Source organism: Monodon monoceros, unplaced genomic scaffold (genome assembly GCF_005190385.1).
Source record: "Monodon monoceros isolate NGI ecotype Baffin Bay Population unplaced genomic scaffold, NGI_Narwhal_1 Super_Scaffold_14, whole genome shotgun sequence".
NCBI classification, from domain to species: Eukaryota; Metazoa; Chordata; class Mammalia; order Artiodactyla; family Monodontidae; genus Monodon; species Monodon monoceros.
In genome coordinates, this window is record NW_021703770.1 from 68,178,285 (window position 1) to 68,202,044 (window position 23,760).

Sequence of the window (23,760 nt, forward strand, 5' to 3'; positions counted from 1 at the left end):
GGCTGCATTGGGTCTTCGTTGCTGTGCGCGGGCTTTCTCTAGTTGTGGCAAGCAGGGGCTACTCTTCGTTGAGGTGTGTGGGCTTCTCATTGCAGTGGCTTCTCTTGTTGTGGAGCACAGGCTCTCGGTGCGCAGGCTTCAGTAGTTGTGGCACGTGGGCTCAGTAGTTGTGGCTCGTGGGCTCAGTAGTTGTAGCTTGTGGGCTCTAGAGCACAGGCTCAGTAGTTGTGGCACACAGGCTCAGTAGTTGTGGCGCACAGGCTTAGTTGCTCCGCGGCATGTGAGATCTTCCCGGACCAGGGCTGGAACCCGTGTCCCCTGCATTGGCAGGCGGATTCCTAACCACTGCGCCACCAGGGAAGCCCAGGAGACATTTTTGATTGTCACAGTTTGTAAGGGCGTGCTACTAGTACCTAGCGGAGACCAGAAGTGCTGCTAAACGTCTCACAGAGCACAGGACAGCCCCCACCCGCCGCCAAAACAAAGAATTACCTGGCAAAAATGTCAGTATTGCCAAGGTTGAGAAAGCTTGCCGTGTGTAACATTATCTAATTTAATATTGATTAATCACCAGGTAATGAACATAAAAAGACAAATCATTTCCCTAAGGAAAACTTCTTTATGATAATGCAACAGGTTGAAATCAAGCTAGCGTTTTCCTCCTATAATTTTAATTATTTGCTAATCCAGGAAGTAAAATTTTAAATACTTGAGAGGAATTTTGATATCTAGAAAAAATTTCCTAGTAAAAATTTCATTTCAGAAACATAACTTAGCATTTACCATATTGACAATTAATACCTATTCGAAAAAGAAGAAAACATTAGCAAAAATAATAAACTTTCCTTGGGTTTGAAAGTCATTGTATGATTGCGCCCTGCATTTTACTCTCTCGACTGTCTTATTTAGACTAACCATATTTAGATCTTAGCTCCTCTACAGATATCTTGTGAAGTAGTGCTGTCAGCCCTAAAGGATGTTTTGCAGCATTCATTTAAAATATTCCATGGATAGCCCACTTGCACAGCGTATAACATTAGGAGTATAAACAATCTGCCCTTCCATAAAATGGAACTTTAACAAATGGAATGGGTTGAAAAGAGAATCATTTGGAGATGCACAGACACCATGCCTATGGGACATCAAAATGCCTGAGACCCAGTCACTGTCTGTACTTCCACACCAATCTCTGAAATGCCAGGGAGGATACCATGGAGCCATTGACTGGGAGGTCACCTTGGGAATGAGCCACTAGGGCACACTTTTGAGTGCTCGCCCGACTAAACAAGCCTTGCCTAGGTTTGTACCAAGAATAAGTTTACCCTTATCACCAGTCTCCTGCCTTTTGTATACCTTCAGTGCTGAGCACGAAAGCTGATGTTCATGGTAAGAATCCTGAAATTCTTTCTTAATCACCGAGGAAAGAACACATCCTGTGTTTCACTTACCTGGTCCTATTGCAAAGGTTATCATGAGAGAGCCTTCCTGAACACAGACGTGGATTGATCCTCAGGCATCTGAATCACAGGCTTCCATGCTTTTCTGTTCTAGGACATGGGAAGAAGGCAAGGTGCTCATCTTTGATGACTCCTTTGAGCATGAGGTGTGGCAGGATGCCACGTCTTTCCGGCTGATCTTCATCGTGGATGTGTGGCACCCCGAGCTGACACCCCATCAGAGACGCAGCCTTCCTGCGATTTAGCATTTTGTGCAGGCTCAGGACACGCTGGAGAGAGGCTGCCTCTCTGGTTCAGTCACCTTGGATGTGGGCATAGACGTTCAAACACCACAGCCCTTAATTCCCTGGATTTGCAGCCTGAAAAATTCTAAACCTCCTCCGAGGGTTGGATGACACTAAAGGGAATATATGCCTCGCTGCAATTCTTTTAGAAAATACCTGCGGTATTTCATCCATGACAGCCCCCATCTGATGCCTGTATTCCAGGTGAACCCATGATAGCTTCTACCTTGCCGGCCAAAGATATTTTTTCCACTTAGAATAGGCAAAATCAGTGTAAATGAGAGTATATGTAGAAACTGTAAATGGATTGCTTTAGTTTGTAATTTTTCTATGCAATTATATTTTTCTAGGGTAGCAGGATGATTTTGTCATCACACACTGCTACTTTTTTGTTGAGTTTAATGGCAAGCTGTATAAACGCTTTAGTTCTGCTTAATCATAACTTTCCTGGTGAACTCAGACGTCCCTCTTTTAATTATTTTTAGTAAAAGGCACTCATATGAAAAAATGATTCTATTTTCCTAATACAAAGGAGAAAGACATAATTAGGCCAATGTCTTCATGAACCGTACTGCTCCCTACCCATTGAGTCTCTTTGCTTTTTTGTCACCATTAAGAGCTCATGTCTTAATTTCTCTCCTCGCTATGTGAATGGTGGAGATACTGTCAAAATGGTATTTCTTTCTAAGAGGAACTTTTTACACTGAAGAAGGACTTGGAGTCATTTTGTAATGAGTTATAACAATGACGCATGTAAATTTTTTTGATGTCAAGCACTAGGCATTAGAAAACAAAAAGTAAAATTTCTCCAAGTGAAAATTTTCTCTTGGGATCAGGTAGATAGGGGGCTGCTAGGACACCTGGCTCCTGGTCACTTTGCGTCTATGAAACAGGGCTGGAATCCAGAGTGTTTTCTATTGGGGATCCTTGTGAGTGATGAGGTTGTTGAAAGGATTCCCATCAAAATTTTGTAAAACTATGAAGGATGGCAGAGCGGAAGACCAAGAATATGCCAGGATCTCTGTCCTGCGTGTAGGATGTAAAAATCGCTTTCCTCTTTGAAATTGTTTGGAAGACTCTGACATCTCCCTGGCTTGAGAAACTTCTGCCATTTGAGCTTCACTTTGAGATGGCAATCATTATTGATAGTTCAGCTTTAAAATTTCCTACTGCATAGAAAGAACAGTTGCCTACTCGTTCCGAAGATGACCACATCATTAATTTAGTGGAATATTGATGCATTAAATTTTGTGTTTTTTAAATCAAAGCTAACTAGAAATGTTAGCTATAAGAATGTAATGATATTCATGCACTGAATTTTAAGCCAATATGAACAAAAATGCTGGAGAAATGACACATAGGTTACCAGATTTCATTCGCAGGTAGAAAAAACACTTGTGCTTTCTTTTCCATTGAAGGACAAAGAAAGATGCTTCCTTTATCTTATTTAGAAAACATTCTATAATATTGAAATGAACCCCCTTTGCTTGTCTTTAAGGACTTCAGCTTCCAGTCAAAGAGTTTGTAAAATATCTGTCCTCTTTCCTTCTGTTTTGCCAATGTTGAAAAATCTCACTAAAATAGATGAAGACGCATGTGAGGAAAAATGTCAAAATTAATTACCGAAATCCAGAAGAAAAAGCAAACTCTTGAAAAATAAAAAAGAATTTTGTGTCCTTCAGTATTTATTGAACAGAAGAAATGACTGACAAAGAACAATACAATCTAGTGTTCGTGTGGTAACATTCATGTCACTTACTGAATTTGGCTCTTGTATGTATATTGCATACACATAAAGAAATTCAAAGTGTAAGTTGTCACTGTTGAACCATCATCTCTGATTCGTTTAATGAAATCATGGAATAGAGTCAAAACTAGCTCTTAACTTAGTAATTATAGTATGGTATTTAAAATCGGGTCACTACAGGATTCTAAATACTGCCGATTGGAAAGCCAGAGCTATTACTGCTGCAAAATGTTGGCCATAATAGACTCCAGTAGCATTTGAAATACTGGATCCCACAACTATTTTATAAACTCAAGTAATAAAATGGGTTTTCCAATTCGCTTTAATTCTTCATCTTTCTTCCCTATGTTGTGGTATATAAGAAAAGTGTGTCAGTCATTGCATTGGTAGAATTATTTCAGTGTTATTTTTTTGTTATTTGAAATGTCTACACAAAATGAATTGGTTTTATTTATACTGTGATGCAATTGGTTGAGAAATATTTTAAATTCTCTTTCAATTTTATTTCAAGGGTGGAATACAAAAATCACTTCTGTTATTATTTTCTACCAGTAGAAAAAAATTAAAACACTAGATCCATTGAGAAAGAGACGTAATACATGATTAAGATTAGTATCTATTGAGGGTGATTATGGCCGGTTGAATCACCTCTTTCCTTTGAATTTTTTAGCCAACAAATTAACCCTCCCAAGTACTTAACGTGTAAAATCATATTTTACTGCTCATTATCAACTAAAATATTTTTTGTTTGACATTGAGCACCAACTGGTCATACTAATGAAGGCCCATGTCATGCAGATGGCTGGGAGAATAAGAGATAGCTAAGAACATACACCTGGTTTTGGGAAACATGGCACAAATAAGGATATCATATCTTATGATAATCTGCTTATTTTTTATCTGATTTCCTTTGAATGGATAGCTGGGGACTCCATTTCTAAGGATAATAAACAAAGAAATATAGTGATCTTTGGCATTTCATCCTGCATTCCTGGTCTTTTCTTATTTTCAGTTCTTTCATATTTCACCATCCTTAAGGGTCTTCCTCCATGATTGATACCTACCCTCTCAGCAACAGCCAGGCCCTTTCTCCACACCTTTAACTGGTTGCAAGAGGAGGTGAGGGGACGTGGGGAGCGGTGTGATGCTTTTGTAGCACTTTTCTTTTCTCTAGTGACCCAAGTGAGGCAACTTGAATGGATTCATTAATCAGTGACATATATGTTCAATGAGACCCCCCCCCACCCTCTAGAGACACACATCCCCTGTGGGAAGTCACATTGCTAAGATGAAATAGAGATCTTTAAGTTTGTGTCTTTGTTTAAAATTAGCTCATGATAATCAGCTGGTGGCCTGATCAAAGATGTGATATCAAAATCATTTTCGCAGGATATGAAAAAAAAAAACAACAACAAGCTCTGCAAATAGCCAGACCTAGGAGAACGTGCTCTTAGGCTGAACAATTTGAAATTTGATGCTGGTGATGAGGTCAAAGAAAGTATTTCAATATAGGAATGGAAATCACTGGAGATACTATTGTCTTGGGGCTTTGCACTACATTAAACTTGACAATTGTGTCTGCACAGTTTAATTCTTATGTATCTACTTGGAAATGCACTTAACCTTAAATTGCAAAAACTGGACAGAGTCTCTGCAAAGCCTCAGAAAGATCCTTATCCTAATGAAATGTGTGCATCAGATTTAGTTTTTCTCTTTTCAATTCACTTAATACCATAAATGTGGGATGGGGGGAATCTTGTTTCCATAACTGCCTTGCTTCATCCTCCAATTCCCTCATTGGAAAAAACAAGCATCTCTCAAGTCTTTGTTCAACTTTGGCTGCTTAGACCAATGGCTGGTGACAGTCATTACTGGGTGGCAGGAGAGGAGGCCCTCGTGTCGAGCCGAACGCACGCATTGTGGGGTCAGTTGCACATGTGCTTCCTGGTGGCTGCTAGCACTGAGGGCTGGCGATGTTCGGAGCACAGGGTGGCTCAGGGTTCAGTCCAGAGCCAGGAGTGGCTGAGCGTTCTCATTCTCTCCCTTGTCCTCATGTTTCAGGGTCCCAGCTTCCACCACAGACTGAGATCTAATAGCAGGAGAGGGAGAAATATATGGTTACAAATAAGTCATGGTGTCGGCCATTTTGGAATCTTGTAAGGCATTCAGACTTTATGTCCCCCTTATTAACCAGGACACTCAAAATAGCTATATAACTTCTCCCCCCTTTTGTATCTCTGTTTTCCTTGCTTTTGTGTCTTCTACACCACATTTTGAGGGAGCGAGGCATCTCGGAATCTTCTTTGCAGGAATCTCTTCTTTTGGTAAAATGAACACGTGTTCTAGCCGCAACTCTGCCCCCTTGTCTAAACATTCTGTGGATCTTGAGATGTATAAAGTCTCATAAATTTTGTTGGATTTTTAATGTTTCAAAGTATTTTTGAGAGCCTTTGTTTCTCAAGGTCATAGGAAACTATCATGTATGATGTTAAGACCATGAGATTTGGAATCAGATGGTCAGTGTACTCTTGACTCCTTACTGACTGAGGAGTCTTGGGGGAGTTCTTAGAGCCCTGGACCTTTATTGCCTCACCTGTAAAGCAGAGCTGTTACCTACCTTCCAGCGTTGTTGAGAAAGACTAAAACTAATACTATACCTAAAGCACTTGACATGTACTTGTAGTCAGAATTTATGGGGCACTCTGTTATCACCATTATTCCAACAATGGCATTGACCTTAGTTTCTGGTGTGTCCTTTTATACTAGAGTAATAACAATTTCCTGTGTTTATAACATGATTGAAACTGAAATTATTTTCTAGCTTTATGGAGAGAAGATTATAAGAGCTATGCACACAGTAGACATTCAGTAAACGTTCACATACTAAAAAAAAAAAAAGCCATTCAAAACATTAAGAAAATGGTTGAATTGGGTTGTTCAAATAAGCAAGATTTACATATATGTGCAGTAAATGGTTAACTCAGTAGGCCTGAGTTGCCCAAACCCTCCACATTCCAAAAGTCTTCAGGACTGTCCCTTGACTGGTTCTTCTGAACCCTGGGGGTATCCTGACTGATAAAGTGTCTTTGTATGCCTAGACTTTGGGCCACGCCTCAATGGTTTATGCAAACAATGTGATTTATGGTGAATGCCTCTTTCTGTATGCCTGAGCTTTGGATCACACCCTGTCAGTTGGACTTCTTGTTGGGGAAGGTGGAGGAGTTGAAGACCGAGTAGCTAAGGTCAGTCACACATGCTCTGCATGCCTATGTGACGGACACCCCCCCACCCCAATAAAACCCAAAACCCTGAGCATCAAGGCATGGGTGGGTGGTTGATGACACTGTGCATGTATTGTCACTCGTCATTGCTGAGAGAATTGAGCTCTCTCTGTGTGACTGCACGGGAGGAAAACTGGAAGCTTGCAAGTGGTCCAGTGTACCTGAACTCCACCCAGTGCACCTTTTTCCTTTGCTGATTTTAATCTGTATCCTTGTGCTATAAGAAACCTTAACTGTGAGTGTAACTACATTTCCGGGTCCTGTGAGTCCCTCTAGCCAATTGTCAAATCTGAGGATCCCAAACACAGTATATAATAACACTAATATTTGCTGTCTGTGCACCTGGTCTAGTTGTAACTTCTTTACATGCATGAAGTTACTTCATTTTCATACCCCTAAGGAGTGATGCTATTATTGCTTCCATCTGGGGAGTGGGAAAAACTAAGGGACAAAAAAAATCAAGTAACATAGGAAAGGCTGCACAAATAGAGAATAGAGAACAGGACAGGTATATCACCCTTGCAATGTTCCTGGGTCTATCTAACACTGCAGAGATTTTTAGCTACTCTAAATGTCAATCCCATCAAACAGTCCAACTTTAGGTACCAAGTCTAACATTTGAAAATGAAATGGATTCGTTTGCTTCTGGGACAGGGCAGAGAAGCCCCAGGTAGTAGTGTAGTTCAGCTCTTTTACACATTGCCTACATATTTCTGTCTTTGCTTTTAAATAAGGCCTGGTGTGTGTGTGTGCACGCATACACGTGTAGGGGGGTAATTGATTTATATAAGAAGAAGAAAAGCTGAAAACCCAGAAGGCATGAAAACAAACTGAAAAACAGAGAAGTAGAACTGCCCACACAGGCCACTCCATGCAGCACCTTGGACAGCTGCCTAACTGCTTTGCCCTTCAGGCCCTGGTGAAGATGAAGGATATTCAAGGCCGGTCCTTTATTACTGAAGTGTATTCTTCTACTTTCATGCCAGTTGGCTTTGTTTTACAACATGGCAAGAGAATCACAGCCACAGAGTTAGAAGGGACCTTGGCGACCCACTAGATTAACCCACTAGGACATATTCAGTCAGGGGCCACGCAGCCTCTTGTTGAATGTATCTGACTTAAGAAATCTACTCCTCCATGCTCGTAGAGGAGGAGCTCTCCTAGAAAGTTCTTTCTTACACTGAACTAAAGCCTGTCTTTTTGCAATTTCTCTATACTGCTTCTGGTTTTGTCTGCTGGAGCCACCAGAGTATGTGTAATCCATCTGGTCCACGTAACAGCCCTTTAAGTATTTCTCTAGTGCTCTCCAGCCCTCTCTCTGCCCACACTAAAACTAACCAAACTCCTCTTGAGCCAAGGTTTCTAAAATTACCACTCTCCCGCATCTCTTCATCAGCTGGTTGCCCTCAGGACGTCACCTCAAAATGGAATGAAATTATTGCTTCCTCTCTTCTTCTTTTTTTGTATGCTTCTATTGAAGCATAGAAAATGCACCTAGAATTGCCTTAACCTTTCTGGCACTCACGTAATAAAGCCGAGGGAAATATTAGCTATATTTACACATGCTGCTGTGAAGTCGTTTCTCCCCCATCTTGAAAGTGCGTGGTTGAGTATTTTATCTTCTTTAATTTGGTTCATATTACCACTGTATCTCTATCCTTTTGGATCTAGAAATTTGTTATCCATCCAAATTATTTTCTGTGATTTTCACGAGTATTGGATTTGTTTCCAAACTTTCCCTTCCCCTATTTTGGGAGCCACTATGGGAAAAAAAAAAATCAACAAATTCTCAAATATTGAACTTTCAATCAACAATCACTTATTTCCACTCACTCATGGTAAGAAATGCTTGTGAATGTCTTCTGCTATGTGCCAGGGACTGTGAGAAAATGTTCAGAACCCCTTATTCTTTAGTGGAAATATTGCTTCAGTTACCCAGTCATAAATGCACAGATAGGTATGGGATTACTGTGATAGGCACCCTGAGAACAGGGCATTTGGGGGAGGGGAGGCATTAGCTCTAGAAGGAAAGGAAGGAAGGAAAAAGCTGTCATTCACCCAGTGACATCATTCACAGTCCTTATTCAGGTGACTCTTCCCTCCACTTGGCATCAGATTTGGATCTATTTGGGATTTTTTTAATACCCATACTGACAGCAGGGACACAGAATGCTAGTTTTGTTATCTCAGCCAACAAACTGTTTGTCTTGGGTGAGTGGTGAGTAACAATTGAACAGTTCTGAGGCACCGACCATGAGGGACCAAACACAACATTTTTTCCCCTTGTTTGCTTTTTTCCTGTTTAGAAGGAGACCATAGCCTCTTTACTCCCAGCATGACATGATTCCATTTACCTGGTCACACAATGAACATTTGATATAAGGAACACACTCATTATGAAGTGTTTGAAATTCACTGGAAAAACAGAAAGCATATGTTGCTGTTTTCAAAATCTAGTATAAATAAAGCCAAGAGAAACACCTTTCTTAAATCTTGCCCTCAGTCCATTTAGCTGAGTCACAGTACTCTCTGGGAAGACCGATCCACTGCTCACTGATAGAAATGTCTCCACCACTTGTAAACAGAGAGCTCAGGAATTGTGCATTAACTGGAGGACCACTTGCCTTGCGACTTTGTTGCCCAGATCACGCTCAGTGGTAATCCCTCCATTCGGTGGATTTGCTTTCTCCCAAGAAGATTAACACTTCTGCTAAAATAAACATTTCAGACTTTTCCCTTGGGTCCTCTTTCCAACACTGAAAGCCAGCTTAACCCCAAGGGCAAGCAGGGCAGTTATTTGAGCTATCTCAGCCATCATCATCTGTGCTATAGCAGACTACCCTCACAAAGGCTTCATTCTTGCCTTCATAGCCACATTTTGTTTTCCTGCTATTATATCTCCTCTTTCTCTCTCTCTCTCTCTCTTTCTCTCTCTCTCCCCCCCGCCACCCCCATTCTCTCTACCTTTCTTCTTTCTACCTTCCCCTTTTCCTCTCCAAAATTTGGAACTTTCTCCACTGCATGTCATCAAACATCTATAGCCATGGTTTATTTTTTACTGATTCCAAAGGCAATTAAATTCCAAAAAGAACAAGATAAAGACGGAAAATGTTCACCATGAGCTAGTCCATTCTGCACAGACTTGCAGTTGAACTAAGAGTTCTGTTCTCAGTCAGAGGCTTATTTGCAGAACTTCACTCAGCTACCTTATCTCAACAGCTGTCACCACATATTCTTCTTACTAATGAACTGCCATGGCCTGGCTTGGGCTTTGTGGACCCCAAATAAGGGCACAGGAGCTCCGCCCTTCAACCCCAGACATTCACCTAGAGTCACTGAAGGCCAGGGCTTTAAGGAACCTCAGAGGCAATTTAGTCAAACCCTCATTCAACTCAGGTCCTCCCCATTTCTCTTCCAGGGACCAACCTCATCACTTCATCAGGAAGTATTCCATACTTCTGGTTTTCTTTCTTAAAGTTAGTGATGGGCTTGGTTTTGTGGAATAGTGCAGAACTGCCTAATATCTTAGTGAACCTGTATAAGAACTTCTAAACAGAAAGAGTGGGGGCTTTTTTAAAGATATTTTTAAAGATGCCTCTAAGTAATTCTGTTTAACCTCTATTTCTCCCCTGTACGTTCAATTATCAAGGCAGTTCCCTCAGGAGCTCCTGCCTGGGCTTGAATGATGGCTCCACTGCTGGCTTTGTGAGCTTGGGCAAATTCGACCCCCTCATGTGTAAAATGGAAATAGCATAGTGCCCACAACCTGGGACATGGGGGTGATGAGAATTAGATGAGTTACAGCAAGTAAGGTGTCTAGCCCAGTGTCAGCTTGTTATGTGCTCCTACATTTCTAGCCCTTGTTATTCTTCCGCATTTGCCGATAAGAAAGTTAAGGCCTGGAATATTTAGTTCATTTACACATTGGGTCACAAAGCATGAATTCAACTCCAAGTTCCCATAGCCTCATGATTAAACTTACAAGAGAAAATTGTGTGTCCTGCTTGATGTGTCAGGTAACCTGACACTAAATGCGACTAAGATTTGAGAATGGATCCAGACTCATATTTTAGAATTTCAAAATAAGTGATGCGACTATTCCACATGAAAGCTAACCTGATTATTTTACTTTATATCCTATAATTTTCAGAAGTAACACAGAAGTTCCCATCTGATTAACAATTATTTATGTAGCTTTCAGCACATCTATTTGTTGTTGTTTTCCACTATGTAAAGCAATATGGGGTTTCCTTCTACTGTAATGCCTTTGATAATGTCCTTGATAAGGAGTCGTAAGTTATAGTTGTAACACATGTATTCTTCTGTCCAGCTACCAAACTCTTCAGTATTAGAATCATACTTTCAGGCAACACGAAACAATTAATATTTACTGAACTAGTAAATAAATCACGAATCATAAATCAACAAAGCACTTTAACAAAAGGTAAACCTAAGTATTTTTCATGTCAGCAAAGCTTTTCCCTATCAAAGTAAAGAAATAAAAAGTAAACCTCCCTCTACTTTGACAATATAGTTAGCCACAACTTACTGAAATATAAAGAAACCAGTCCAAGAAGAAGAAATATTCTATTGCTTTTTAAGTGAACTATTTTTAGAGTGAGCCAAACATTCAACTCAGGTCTTGCCTATGTGCGGTATAACTCAAATTTAAATGTATAACGTATTTCTATTTAACCATGATGGGTACTGATCTTATAGCAAGGAGGACAGAGCCAGGAGAAAAGGCACTTTCAGAAAGGATGAAATTGGGCTCACGTGTACATAGGACTAGAGCAGCTGTGTCCAACACAGAGCCCTAACCACATGTGGCCACTGAGGACTTGAAACTGGGCCGGTCTGAGTTGAGATGGACTGTAAAGATAATGTATACATGGGATTTCAAAGACAGTATGGAAAAAAAAGAATGTAAAATATCTCACTAATACTTTTAAAATTATATTGAAATTATAATTTTGTACACATTGGGTTAAAACATATTAAAATTAATTTCACGTGTTTCTCTTTACTTTTGTAACGTGGCTACAAGACAACTTAAAATTCCATGTACGGCTCACATTATATTTCCGTTGGACAGCCATGTTATTTAAGACCTCATTCCCTCCATCACACTTGTAGCTGAGCCAGAGTAATATACTAATCCTCATTTAGAAATTCATAGTCATCCCAAAGGGCCACAGCAACAACATTATGATCTGTCATTGCCAATATTCACTGTGCTGAGTTATTTTCCATGTGTAAACTCATTTAATCCTCACATTGACACACACAAAGCCCGAGGTGACATGAGAGCTGCTTTCTGAGTATCGCTGTCGTTGCTTGAATTCTAAACAGAAAGAAAGTTCATCAGTCTAGATTCCATTAATTTGTTATCCTTTAGATGAGAGTGAACACATACCATTATTTTACCTCTAAATGAATAAATAATATGAAAAGACTTTAGGAAGAAATTTAACCTACTTGAAGTGAAAGAAATAAGTCCTTTCTGAACATATAGCAAAATTAATATTAACTTTGACCACTACAGATGTTTTTTGCTGTTCATTGTAAGGGTCCTTGGAGAGCTGAGCTGATGAAAGAGAACTAGACTGGGAGTTCAATGCCTCTTCTCATCACCCCTGTCACTAACTTGCTGTCACTAACTAGGGCTCTATGGAACACCTCACTTGGCTTCTATGATCCCACATTTTTCAGCTGTAAAATGATCTCAGACAAAGTGCTATTTTTAACCCCAAGACTTCATGAAGTCTAGGAGACTGGGTTAAATCACCCATTAGTTCTTGAAAATAATTAGACGTCATTTTTCAAAGTTCTACAATTCAGACTTTAAGCTAATTTGCTCAGATAGTCTAAGTTCCTCTCTATCTCAGCATTTGTCTTTACCTCCTTCTAGAAAAGCATAACAATACTAAAAATGACAAAATTTAGCCAGACCTGGAAAGCCTTTCCTGAAGTCTGTGTATGCCCAATACACTTAGATTTCATGAGTCAAAAAGATTTACCTTTTAAAAATATTTTTATTTCCGTAAGCTTCTAAATATTGAATTCAGAGCTGCCAGGTGCTACTTAATAACGATTTTCCTGTGTCATTGTAAAGCGTTTTAGTTTATTTAAAGAAACTTCTTGCTACATGTCCACAGGTCACAGTTTCCTGCTGCAGAGTAGCTCCCATCTGACCTGGAGCCACCAAGGGTTTTCCAGTGTGCAGAAAAATTCCAGTTGGCACTCAGCAAATCTTGCTTGTCACATCTGAAATCAGTTTCAGAATGTTTTGGAAAGGAAGATTTCAACACACACTTTAATTGGATATTTTTAGAATGATCACCTACAGGAGAGTTTCCCATCCCCAAGGCTGGTTATTATAATTACTGTCATCATCTCATCGTGGCCATCGACAATAACAACCACACCATTTATTGAGTACTTATTTCATGCCAGGTTCTGCACTAATTATTTAGCCTGCATTATCTTTATTTAAACCTCACAATAATTTTCTGAGGTGAGTATTGGTTGATTTGCAATGTTGTGTTAGTTTCAGGTGTACAGCACAGTGATTCAGTACATATATATATATTCTTTTTCAGATTCTTTTCCCTTATAGGTTACTACAAAATATTGAGCCTGTGCTATACAGTAGGTCCTTGTTGGTTATCTGTTTTATATATAGTAGTGTGTATACGTTAATCCCAGCCTCCTAATTTATCCCAACCCCCGGTCCTTTCCCCTTTGGTAACCATAAGTTTGTTTTCTACGTCTGTGAGTCTGTTTCTGTTTTGTAAATAAATCCATTTGTATCATATTTTACATGCCACATATAAGTGATACCATATGATATTTGTCTTTCTCTGTCTGACTTACTTCACTTAGTATGATAATCTCTAGGTCCATTCATGTTGCTGCAAATTACGTTATTTCATTCTTTTTTATGGCTGAGTGGTATTCCATTGTGTATATATACTACATCTTCTTTATCCATTCATCTGTTGATGGACATTTAGGGTGCTTCAGGTCTTAGCTATTGTAAATAGTGCTTCTTTGAACACTGGGCTGGGGTGCATGTATCTTTTCAAATTAGAGTTTTCTCCAGATATATGCACAGAAGTGGGACTGCTGGATCATATGGTAACTCTATTTTTAGTTTTTTAAGGAACCTCCATACTGTTTATGGTATAGCCATAGTGGCTCCACCAACTTACATTCCCACCAACAGTGTAGGAAGGTTCCCTTTTCTCCACTGAGGTGAGTATTGTTAATTCTGTTTTGCAGATCAGGAAACTGAGCCTTGGAAAAGTTAATTAATTTGCTCAAGTTTCCACAGTTAGTTGTGGAACTAGAATCTGAACCCAAATATGACTCTATAACCCACATTCTTAAACACTATGCTATACTGTACAAGAAATACCTACAACTTGGTAAGAAACCAAAGGATACTAACATACATCCAGAACTGTTAATATTCAAGTTCTCAGAGAAACATTTCTTCTATTGGCATCGACGAAGCCAGTGGCTAACAAAATCATCTATTATGTATTAAAACTTTATTTTAGGCACAATGATGAAATCAGAAAAGAAAATAGCAGAACTTCATTCAGGGAAAAAAAGTGTTCTAATAATTACCTGTTGTACGATCGTATCTTCATCTATAATGACCAGCAAAGAATTTAATAACACTTCAAGATCCTTTCTTTGAAGTGTACAGCATTCACCCAGATACCTGGGAACAGCTCTACAGAACTGGAATATCAGCCAACATGGAGAGTCCATTAGGATGGAGAAAGGGAGCAGATAAGATTATCTGAGAACAGAGCTCAGCTGCCAGAAGACAAATCAGGCCAGGAACTTGGAGACGAGGAGGAAGGAATGGAAGGAAAGACCAGGAAAGGCCACAGTGGAAACTGGCAGCTGCAGTTGGAGGTTCCACTTCATTTATTTGCAAACCGGTTTATTGCTCTGTATGAAACGATGCATCCCTGTCATATTAACTCACAGCTTTTCACTGGTACAATGAGGACAGGATATTACCACATTCTCTAGAGGGCTGTGAGAGATAAAAGATACAATGAAGTTCTTGGAGCTCTTTCAAGGAGAAATTATTTCAGTTGGAAAGACATCATTTTACCAACACTTCTCTGAATATGATCTCTGAGTATGAACAGCTGAAGTCTTTCTGGTAACAGAGGCAGCCCTCGCCTGCCCTCTTGAAGAAAACCAAAGAAAAGAATGCAAATTTAGAAAATAGATATAGAGAAGAGGATTGTTTAATTATAAAAATATTCTTAATGTTACCGAGCAATTTCCCAAAGCATTCCTTTAAGCAGAGTTGCCCTAGTGCCCCTGAGGATGAGAGTGTTCAAGGTCATAATTAGCGTGTGTTGTGTTCCTTCAGAGGAACCCCAGGCAGCAGAGTGAGGTCTGCAGATGTCTTAGGACCAGTCTGTAGCTGAACCAGATGACTGTCCTTGCCATGAGCGCACATTCTGTGTGTGTGCAGGTTTCCAAAATGTTGAGAAACAGAATGCATTGCTATAGATAACTCTGATGTGGACTCAGGTGTCCTGAGCACTCAGAGGATGGTTCAAATAGTACATTTTCAACCTGCAGGTATTTCTGGAGAGTTTTTTAATACTACCAATCCTATCTTAAAATAGCAACACAGCAAACGGCTACAGGTGCTGGCACCCCCTGCTTTGAACGCACTCATCTTTCATTAGAATTAGACGGGCACAAAGAGCCGCCAGGCACTTTCAGAGCATCCCTAATTTTTCCAAATTCTTCTTCTCCCTGTGAAATGGATGGTGCACAGCCTCAGTGGAGTTCCTTTGCCAGAACTAGAATATGGTGTTCTGAAGCAGGTAGAGAAATGCCAGAGGCTGCCACCAGCTGAGACCATGAGGATGACTCATTCCACCTGAGTTTGAAAAGGATGGCTAGGGCTCTCGATAAAAACTACCTTCTGTAAGTCTGTTTTTGAGTCAGATGACTTAAATGGATCTAAATGACAGGACGTTAATGGATCTTCTTTGATAGTACTACGTTAGCCTGAATATCAGTTTTCTTCCTGAGTAGCTGTAGCTTCCCCACTCAGAATGGGGTTTGGGGACAGCACAGTACATGAAAGTGTGACAGAGTAAGTTGCTTTTCAACTGTGTCTTAAAGACAGGGTACAATCCGGGCTGGCGGGAACGGGAACAGACATCCAAGACAGCTGCAGTGCTTTGCGCAAAGGCAAATGCCCCAAAAAGGTGCTCTGTAAGCCCCCGTGGAAGGAAGGAAAGGGAAGGAAGAAAGGAGGGAGGGAGGAAGGAATACGCAAAAGTGTGAGAACAGATGTGATAAAGGAGACAGAGCATTGGGCTTGGAATGAAGAGAACTGAATTTACAGTATTTTGCCACCTACCAGCCCTGTGATCTGGGCTAAATCATTTAACTTCCGTGGGCTTCAGCTACTTGATCTATAGCATGGGGATAAGAAACTGTCTATTTTTATTAATTTTAATCTATTAAAATTCTCTATTTTTAATCATATCTATTTTTTAAAAATTCTCAAAACCTGAAAGGCTCAGTTTTTCAACAACCCTTGGAATAAGTCCAGGAACATCTGTGTCCAGTCTGGCATGTGGGGAAATATTCCAGTCTAGGGCCTTGCCACTTAAAGTGTGGTCCCCAGACTAGCAGCACCCATACCACCTGGGAGCTGGTGAGAAATGCAGATTCTCAGGCCCAGCCCAGACCCACTGAATCAGAATCTGCATTTTAACAAGATCCCGGTGCTTTGGACGCACGTTACAATTTTCAAAGCATTGCTCTGGAGCTGTCACTACCTGGCTAAATAATTGTGGGGCAGTAAGAAACCTTCCCATCCCAGGTTCGCCTAAAAGGAAATCTGCTTTCATCTACCTCAAGAAGAGCTGTAAGGATTTGTCAGGTGTGGCTCATTCAAACCAGATTCCTGCTTCTGTTCACTCATTGATGCAGTATCTTAAAGAGTCAGAAGAGCTCATGAAATGCCAAGTTTATCACTGGGGAGGAGCTCTCGGTTTAGGAAAATCTGCCTTCAAATCTGGAAAATATTTCAAGGGGCAGGAAAACATTTTGGAAATTCAAAGTTGAGCAATCCTGCTTTCCCACTTCGCATTTTGTCCGTGTTCATGTCACACAATAAATTTTTTCAAAAGTTTTGAGCGTGTCGGTGCTTTGTGACCACCTAGAGGGGTGGGATAGGGAGGGTGGGAGGGAGACGCAAGAGGGAGGAGATATGGGGATATATGTATACGTATAGCTGATTCACTTTGCTCTAAAGCAGAAACTAACACATCATCGTAAAGCAATTGCACTTCAATAAAGATGTTAAAACAAAAAAGTTTTGAGGATGTACTATATGCTAAATAAGGAAGGGAAAATATCTCTGCCCTCAAGGTATTCACATGGAAGAGATACAGATTAATATAAAAACGCCTGTCACTCTGGCAGCTCTGTATACTCTCATTCCAGAGAGTTGCCCAGACTCAGTGTCAACAGCTCACACACAGGTTGGAAACACCCTTGGAAAGTCAGGATTGTGCTGTCTCAAAGCTGGGCATCAGTGTAAGTGCTCGACCACAGGACTGATGCAGTCAGAGAAGCCTTGTTCGCGTGACTAGTGGGGCTGACACAGACAATGAGCATGGAAGATGGAAGCAAACGAGAAACTTCTGGAAAGTGAGAAGTGCTGGGAAGCAAATGAATCAGGGCACTGTGACAGAGAGGGCCTGGGGAAAGGGGGTCTTGTTCCTTTAGTGAGGATGCTTCTCCACCAAGATTAACGACTACTGTGATTCAATTTGGATCGCTGTTTTATACTTTGGTTCCAACTAAACGTTTCAGAATAGCACAAAAGTCAGATTTTAGAGTAATGCATCCAGATCTGTGTTCAGTGGGTAGAACCAACAAGACTGGGGAGAAGGTTATGTGTTCAGTTTTGGGCACGGTTAGTGTGAGGGCTTGTGTGGCATCCAGTGAGAGTTGTCAGCTGCCTATATGGTTCTAAAGCTCAGAGGAGAATATTCTAGAATGAACATAAGTTAGGGGCTCCAAGGCATAAAGGGATGCAAGCCACGGGAACGGAGGAGAGCTCCAGAGTGAACATCACAGTGGTAGGAGGTGAACCAGAAGTGGCTTCCTTGAAGCCAAGGGGGTAGAGTGAGAGTTTCAGGAAGGATGGGGTAGTCTGCTCTACTGACCTTCTCCCCACTCAGTTCCTCCTCCAAGTTCCCTATCTTGGGAAGCAGAAATGTTCTCCAGCAAGTTACCCAAGCCAGAGACCTCCAGTCATTCCTGAAATCTCTTCCCTCTGTTCCCCATAATGACTTTATCATCAGGTCATGTTGATTCGACCCACTAAATATCGTTGAGTCCACCTTCTCTCTGCTTCCATTCACACAGCCCTGGTCCAACTACCGCCATCTCTTGCCTGTACTATTGCGGGAGCCCCAGACAGTCTCCGTGCATGTACCATCCCTCACTCCAATTCATACTTCTCACAAAAGGCTGGGTGAGCCTTTTCATAAACTCATATATTCATGTCACTCCCCTGCTTAAAACCTTTCCATGACTCTCCTTTGCTCTTGGGATAAAGGTCAACATCCTTCTCAAGACTTATGTGGTCTTACATGCCCCACACACACCTCTTCTCGTCTTACTTTCTGCTCTCCAACCTCTCCGGGCGTTTCTGTTCTTGTTTTCGTTTTAATTCTGTATTTCATTGAATCTAAGATGTCATCATTTGTAAGACAGGTCCTGATTTCAGAAATTTTTAATTTAAAAAAATACATCTTATAATTGGTAAAACACAGTCGTCCCAGGAACCACCCTGCTCCTTCCAAATGCAGGGTGTTTGCTCCCCCAATTCCACACTTCTCCTTTCACCTGGGAACCTTTTTCTCAACCCTCAAGTCTCAGTTTATGCGTCACTTCCTCAGGGAAGCCCTTTCTGACCAGCACCCCTCCCAGACCAGATTAGGACCCTCAAGATGCACCTCATGGTACATCGTCATTGTCAAAGCACTTGTCCTGGTGAGAATAAACCAGCTGTTTGTACAGTGATGTGTTTAAAGTCTCTCTCCCTTCATAGGCTGTGGACTCAGAGAGCAGGGGCAGGGTCTGCCCTTCCAACCACTCTATCCTCAGCAGCTAACACTTCACTTCATCCTCACAGCACAATAAGGCAGATCTAATAGTTTTTCCCTTTGGAGAGAGGAAACCAAGGTCACAGAGGGATAGCTACTCAGGTCACGTGGCTCCTGATTCGAACCCACAGAATCTGATGTAGATCCTGGTCTCGTAATGACTCTATCTTGTACTACGTCTTGGTGTCTAGTAGGTCCTCAATACATATTTGCTGAATGAATAAATGAACAAAATTTTCAAAAAGATAAGTATTATAAAAGTTAATTGTTAATGAAAATTCAGTAACTAGGAGAAATAATCAGACTAAGGAGTTAGTTATAGATACCCGTAGAGACAATTTCAAATTCTGATCAAACATTGATTACAAATAAGACCATGATACTGTCTTACTCCATTATGCGTGGTTGACTATTAATTAACCTCATCACTCTACAAAGTCCTCTGTTCCTAACAGCATTTACTGTCATACAGTTCCTTCCTTCCTTCTTTCCTATTTCCCTTCTCCTTTTTTCTCCCTGCCTCTCTCCTTGCCCTCTTTCTTCCTTCTTCAGAAAATGTGCATTGAGCATCTATTATATACTAGGGTATTTGTGAGGCACGGGGTACATATTGGTGAATAAAACAGCCCAGCCCCTGCCCTGAGAGGGTATATAATCTATAGAAGGGAGATTGAATACATAAGCCAACAGATGTGTGATTATGGGAGTGTGATCCCTATTAAGAAGAAAACAGGGACTTCCCTGGTGGTCTGGTGGCTAAGGTTCTGCGCTCCCAATGCAGGGGGCCTGGGTTCAATCCCTGGTCAGGGAACTAGATCCCACATGCTCCAACTAAGAGCCCACATGCCGCAACTAAAGATCCCACATGCCGCAACTAAGACCTGGCGCGGCCAAATAAATAAATATTAAAAAAATTTTTTTAATGAAAACAGTGCTCAGTGACAGAGGAGAGCAGAATGGGAAGGGAGGGGTCTTTGGGACGGGGAGGGTGAAGAACTCCCTCCAGGGCTGTGGGTGGAGAAGCCAGCCCTGATGAAAGTGTGGGCCACGAGCCAGGGGAGAACATCTCGGAGCAGGGAGGCCCTGGAGGCGGTGGACAGAAGCCAATGTGGCAGGGGCCTGTGATAAAGGGGAGCAGCCTTTATCCAATGCAGGGAACCAGTGGGAAGTCTGTAGAGGATGTTGGGCAAAGGGGTGGCATCATTATGATTTTTAAAGATTACACTTAAGATTCCATGGATAATAAGTTAGATTAGAGGGACAGAGAGGAAGGAATAACACTAATAAAGACCAATAAGGATAGAACTGCTATCCAAGCCCAAGAGGGCAGGCTTAACACCAGGACGGGTTGGTGAGTGGAAAATCAGTGCTCCTATGAAGCCTAGACCTTCTTGGCAGACAGAGAGGAGGAGAGGCAGGGGGTCCGTGTCGCTAATTCCCCCCACCCTGACTTTGCCTTCTGTGTCCAGCACCCACTGTGCATGACCGTCCTGGGTGCAGGGCTCCAAGGGTACAAAATTCCTGCCCTCTGCACACATTAAGGCAAAGAAGAGGGAGATGGCCAGCGTAAGGCTGACTCCTAACCCGGAATTCAAGGCATCTCCCTTCAGGCCACCACACCTGGTCACTGCCTGCTTCTCTCTTAGGGAGTTGGGAATTTCCAGCGTTAGTGGGAAACTTCCACTGGGAAAGAAGTTAAAACTCTAAAAAACTGGAAATCCTTACGAACCATGCTGGAGAAGGAAAGCTACTACTTACCATCCTGTTCCTCTGTAGGACGTCCTGGGTACTGTCTCCCCCTGCTGCCATCTGACTCTGACAGCGACCCCTGAGGTTATATCCACTTTAGAGTTGAGACAGCCAACACTCCACGTGTGCCTAACATCACATAACTAGAAAAATCAGTGGAAGGAAGTGACCAGAACCCACATCTAGCCCCATAAGGGGAGACTGGGGGGGAAAAAAAGGCAAGTGAGAAGAAGAGAACTGTAAACACTGCCTCAAAGTCTCAAAGCTGAAGCAAGCGGCTCGGTTAGGATGCGGTGACACGTGCCTGGAGCCCCTGAGGCCGGTCTTGAAGAGCAGTGGAGCAGAGGGAAGCCGGGCCAGCGGGGCTGATCGCCGTCATCACAGGGACACAGGCAGCTGCATCCCAAATGGGGCCCTGAAGGAGTTTCCTATGAGATGCTGAAAGCTCAACAATGCTCACTTATGGCCTTGACGTGAGAACTCGAACACTGCAGTTTGGATAATTTAAGCCCAAATAGGATCTACAGCAGGTTTGCCTAAACCTGAAAAGGAGCTGAAATTCTCTATGCAAGCAGCGCATTGTTTTTATGATTGACACTTCAAAGAGATTTTTATCACGTGTCATGTCAAATATTTGTTTTCATATACGATCACTAAAACTTATACGAGAGACCCACTGCTAGCTAGATGTTGGGTACACACAGCATCAGCGTTATTGGAATCAGGCAAAATGTTTGTCCACCAACAGCAATATGTTCACAAGAAATAAGCTTTCTTTGCTTTTCTTGCCTAGACTACATCTCCCTTTCCAAGTAATTGCATCTGACTATGAGTCTTCAGCAAACAGGAGTCTTTTTCGGAACAGACACTGTGAGTAGCCAAACACTTTGCACTTGAAACTACACCCAGTCACACCCACGTCTGTTCATTTTCCTCTAATTCAACCCTACTTCCTGGCTTTGCCAGGAGCTTAGAACTCTTTATCTCATAATCTGTCATGTCATTCGTTAAAAAAGAGGAGAACGCGGCATCCCCCCACCATATTTTATCTGGCCTCATTCATGTCCTTATGGACTGAATTCATCGTAGATTTTCTTCCATTCTAATGTTGCATGGCTCTATAGGATGCATTTGCAAGGAGATGCACCACCACCCCCATTTCTGCCCCAGCAAAGTTGTATAAAAGCAGGACATCCATCTCAGCCGGATGCACAAGTAATGATGAGACTAGGCAGCTATTTTTCTCGGTTCTTTAAGATATGTTAACAGTTTCCTGTCAGCATCCACGCAACACTTCAGTATCCAATAACCGACATAAAACACCAGGCACGTGTGGCGCACCCATGAGGTCTTTGCTTCTAGAAGTGACGATATGTCAGGCATTAGCTGCCTGAAGAGGAGTGACACCCCCAAAGTATGAAGTTCAATCCTGTTTGAGCTATAAACCAGTCACAAGACAACTTACAGGGCAGCAGGGACTGTGGGGCATTCATTAAGAAATGACGCATTGTGTAATTTTACTGAACATAACCTCCATATGGAACATCTGTTCCCGGGCCACACAGTAAAATGGGCCCTTTTTTGCCCCAAGTGCTTAGAAGACAAGGGTCCTCCTGTTTCCACACCGCCACCCCTCATTCTTTTCGTATGGGTTGTATTTCATGATGATGTATTACTTCTGCCGGAAATGAGTGGTTATCCAGCAAACGCGTACATTCACCCTATAAAACGAGGAGTACATGCTGAAAGATCACCAAGGTCATGGCCAATTCTATTGACAGCTGAAAACAGTTAGAACGACTTTTTTTTTTTAACCATCCAGGCAGGACCCAAAAGGGAACAACATGGCCAAAAATTTCCTTCTGGCTCAGAAATCTGAACTTGATCCAAGCATTCCCTCACCCTCTCCCCACTCCCTCCAAAAAAGCAGATGGCTCGCAATGTCTTTTGACATTGTCCTACTTCTTCCATGTGGGATCTAGGAGAGGACTTTAGGGAACATAGGGACGAAGGCGTTTTGTCAAAGGGATCAAAAGCAGTCCTTCCACTGTGTAGCTGGACAAGACCCCAAAGCACTGGCCCCTCTGATCGCCCGGTATACAGGCTGGATGATGTGGACCATTTCTCTGGAAGCTGGGGCCACTCCTTCCTGGCATGAGTGAAGGTGCAGCTCAGGTCTTTAAGGCCTCTTCCTCTACAAACAAGTTTCTGGATTCCTAATAAGTTCTAAAGGTTTAATAAATAAATGAAAACAGGAGTTATTGCATATACTCAGCCAAACTTTATCTATGATCAGGCTGCATCAAAACCCCCCAAATTACTGGAAATGACAAAACTTGCCAGTTTTGACTAACGAATGGTGTTATCTCTAGCTAAAAAAATAATCCTGGGAACAAACATCTTTACACGTAAATACACACTGAAGGCAGCACAATCATTGCCGTGTCATGCCAACTTAGAAAGTCGGTATAGAATTTATAACTAAAATGTTACATGTGTGCTCTTCTACGTGGGTGCTGCGGTATTGCCACTTTTTGCCTTGAGGTGCTTTGCTCACACTGGTCTTTTGATTCCATGAGGTACAGGGGCCTGTGATCTCAGCACAGAGGAGCTCTCCCTAAATACCTATCGAATGGATAAGGCCAGGCTTCTATACCACTCTGTGTATCTTCAAAGTCACTTTGGCTCTGCTTTTCCTCAAAGTGACTCCGTCTGATTTGGTGGCTGGTGCGCCTGCATCACAGGTTGGGTTTAGCTGTGAGGCCCCATTCAGCTCACTCACTGTACAAGGAAAAAGAAAATGTGCCTTTCTGCCTGTGGTAATTTCTGGGCTTTTGAGAAGGAACCATGGCTCCACCATCATCAGGCTAGGAGTTCCTCTTCCAGGGTTGAGACACGAATGTTTGTTTGGAAAATTAATGAGCTGAATGAGACTGGAATCCCAGATAGTACATTAAAAACATCATCATCACCATCATCCCTTTCCTTGAATAGCAGGGATGCCAGATTGAGCCCAGATCAAAATGCAGATGTATCTGAGCGCACTGCGAGGGGACCTCC

The 23,760-nt window shown here is 41.8% G+C and overlaps 2 protein-coding genes across 7 annotated transcripts in view; one reads left to right on the forward strand and one right to left on the reverse strand.

Moving 5' to 3' along the window:
* Nucleotides 1-23,760, forward strand: part of ASPH (aspartate beta-hydroxylase) — a 252,441-nt gene that overhangs the window by 207,120 nt on the left and 21,561 nt on the right. The window contains exon 24 of one of the 6 annotated variants that reach the window (XM_029223167.1): nt 1,552-4,488. The exons of 2 other annotated variants lie outside the window; for them this stretch is intronic. In XM_029223167.1, coding sequence (XP_029079000.1) covers nt 1,552-1,702 — 151 coding nt within the window. In that variant the 3' untranslated portion in view covers nt 1,703-4,488. Of the gene's footprint in view, nt 1-1,551; nt 4,489-23,760 lie in introns of those variants that run through there. 3 more of the 6 variants (XM_029223165.1, XM_029223171.1, XM_029223166.1) reach the window with 3 other exon arrangements.
* CLVS1 (clavesin 1) overlaps nt 5,182-23,760 on the reverse strand; it is a 225,284-nt gene continuing 206,705 nt past the window's right edge. The window contains exon 8 of the mRNA XM_029223172.1: nt 5,182-5,577. Coding sequence (XP_029079005.1) covers nt 5,490-5,577 — 88 coding nt within the window. The 3' untranslated portion in view covers nt 5,182-5,489. The remainder of the gene's footprint in view (nt 5,578-23,760) is intronic.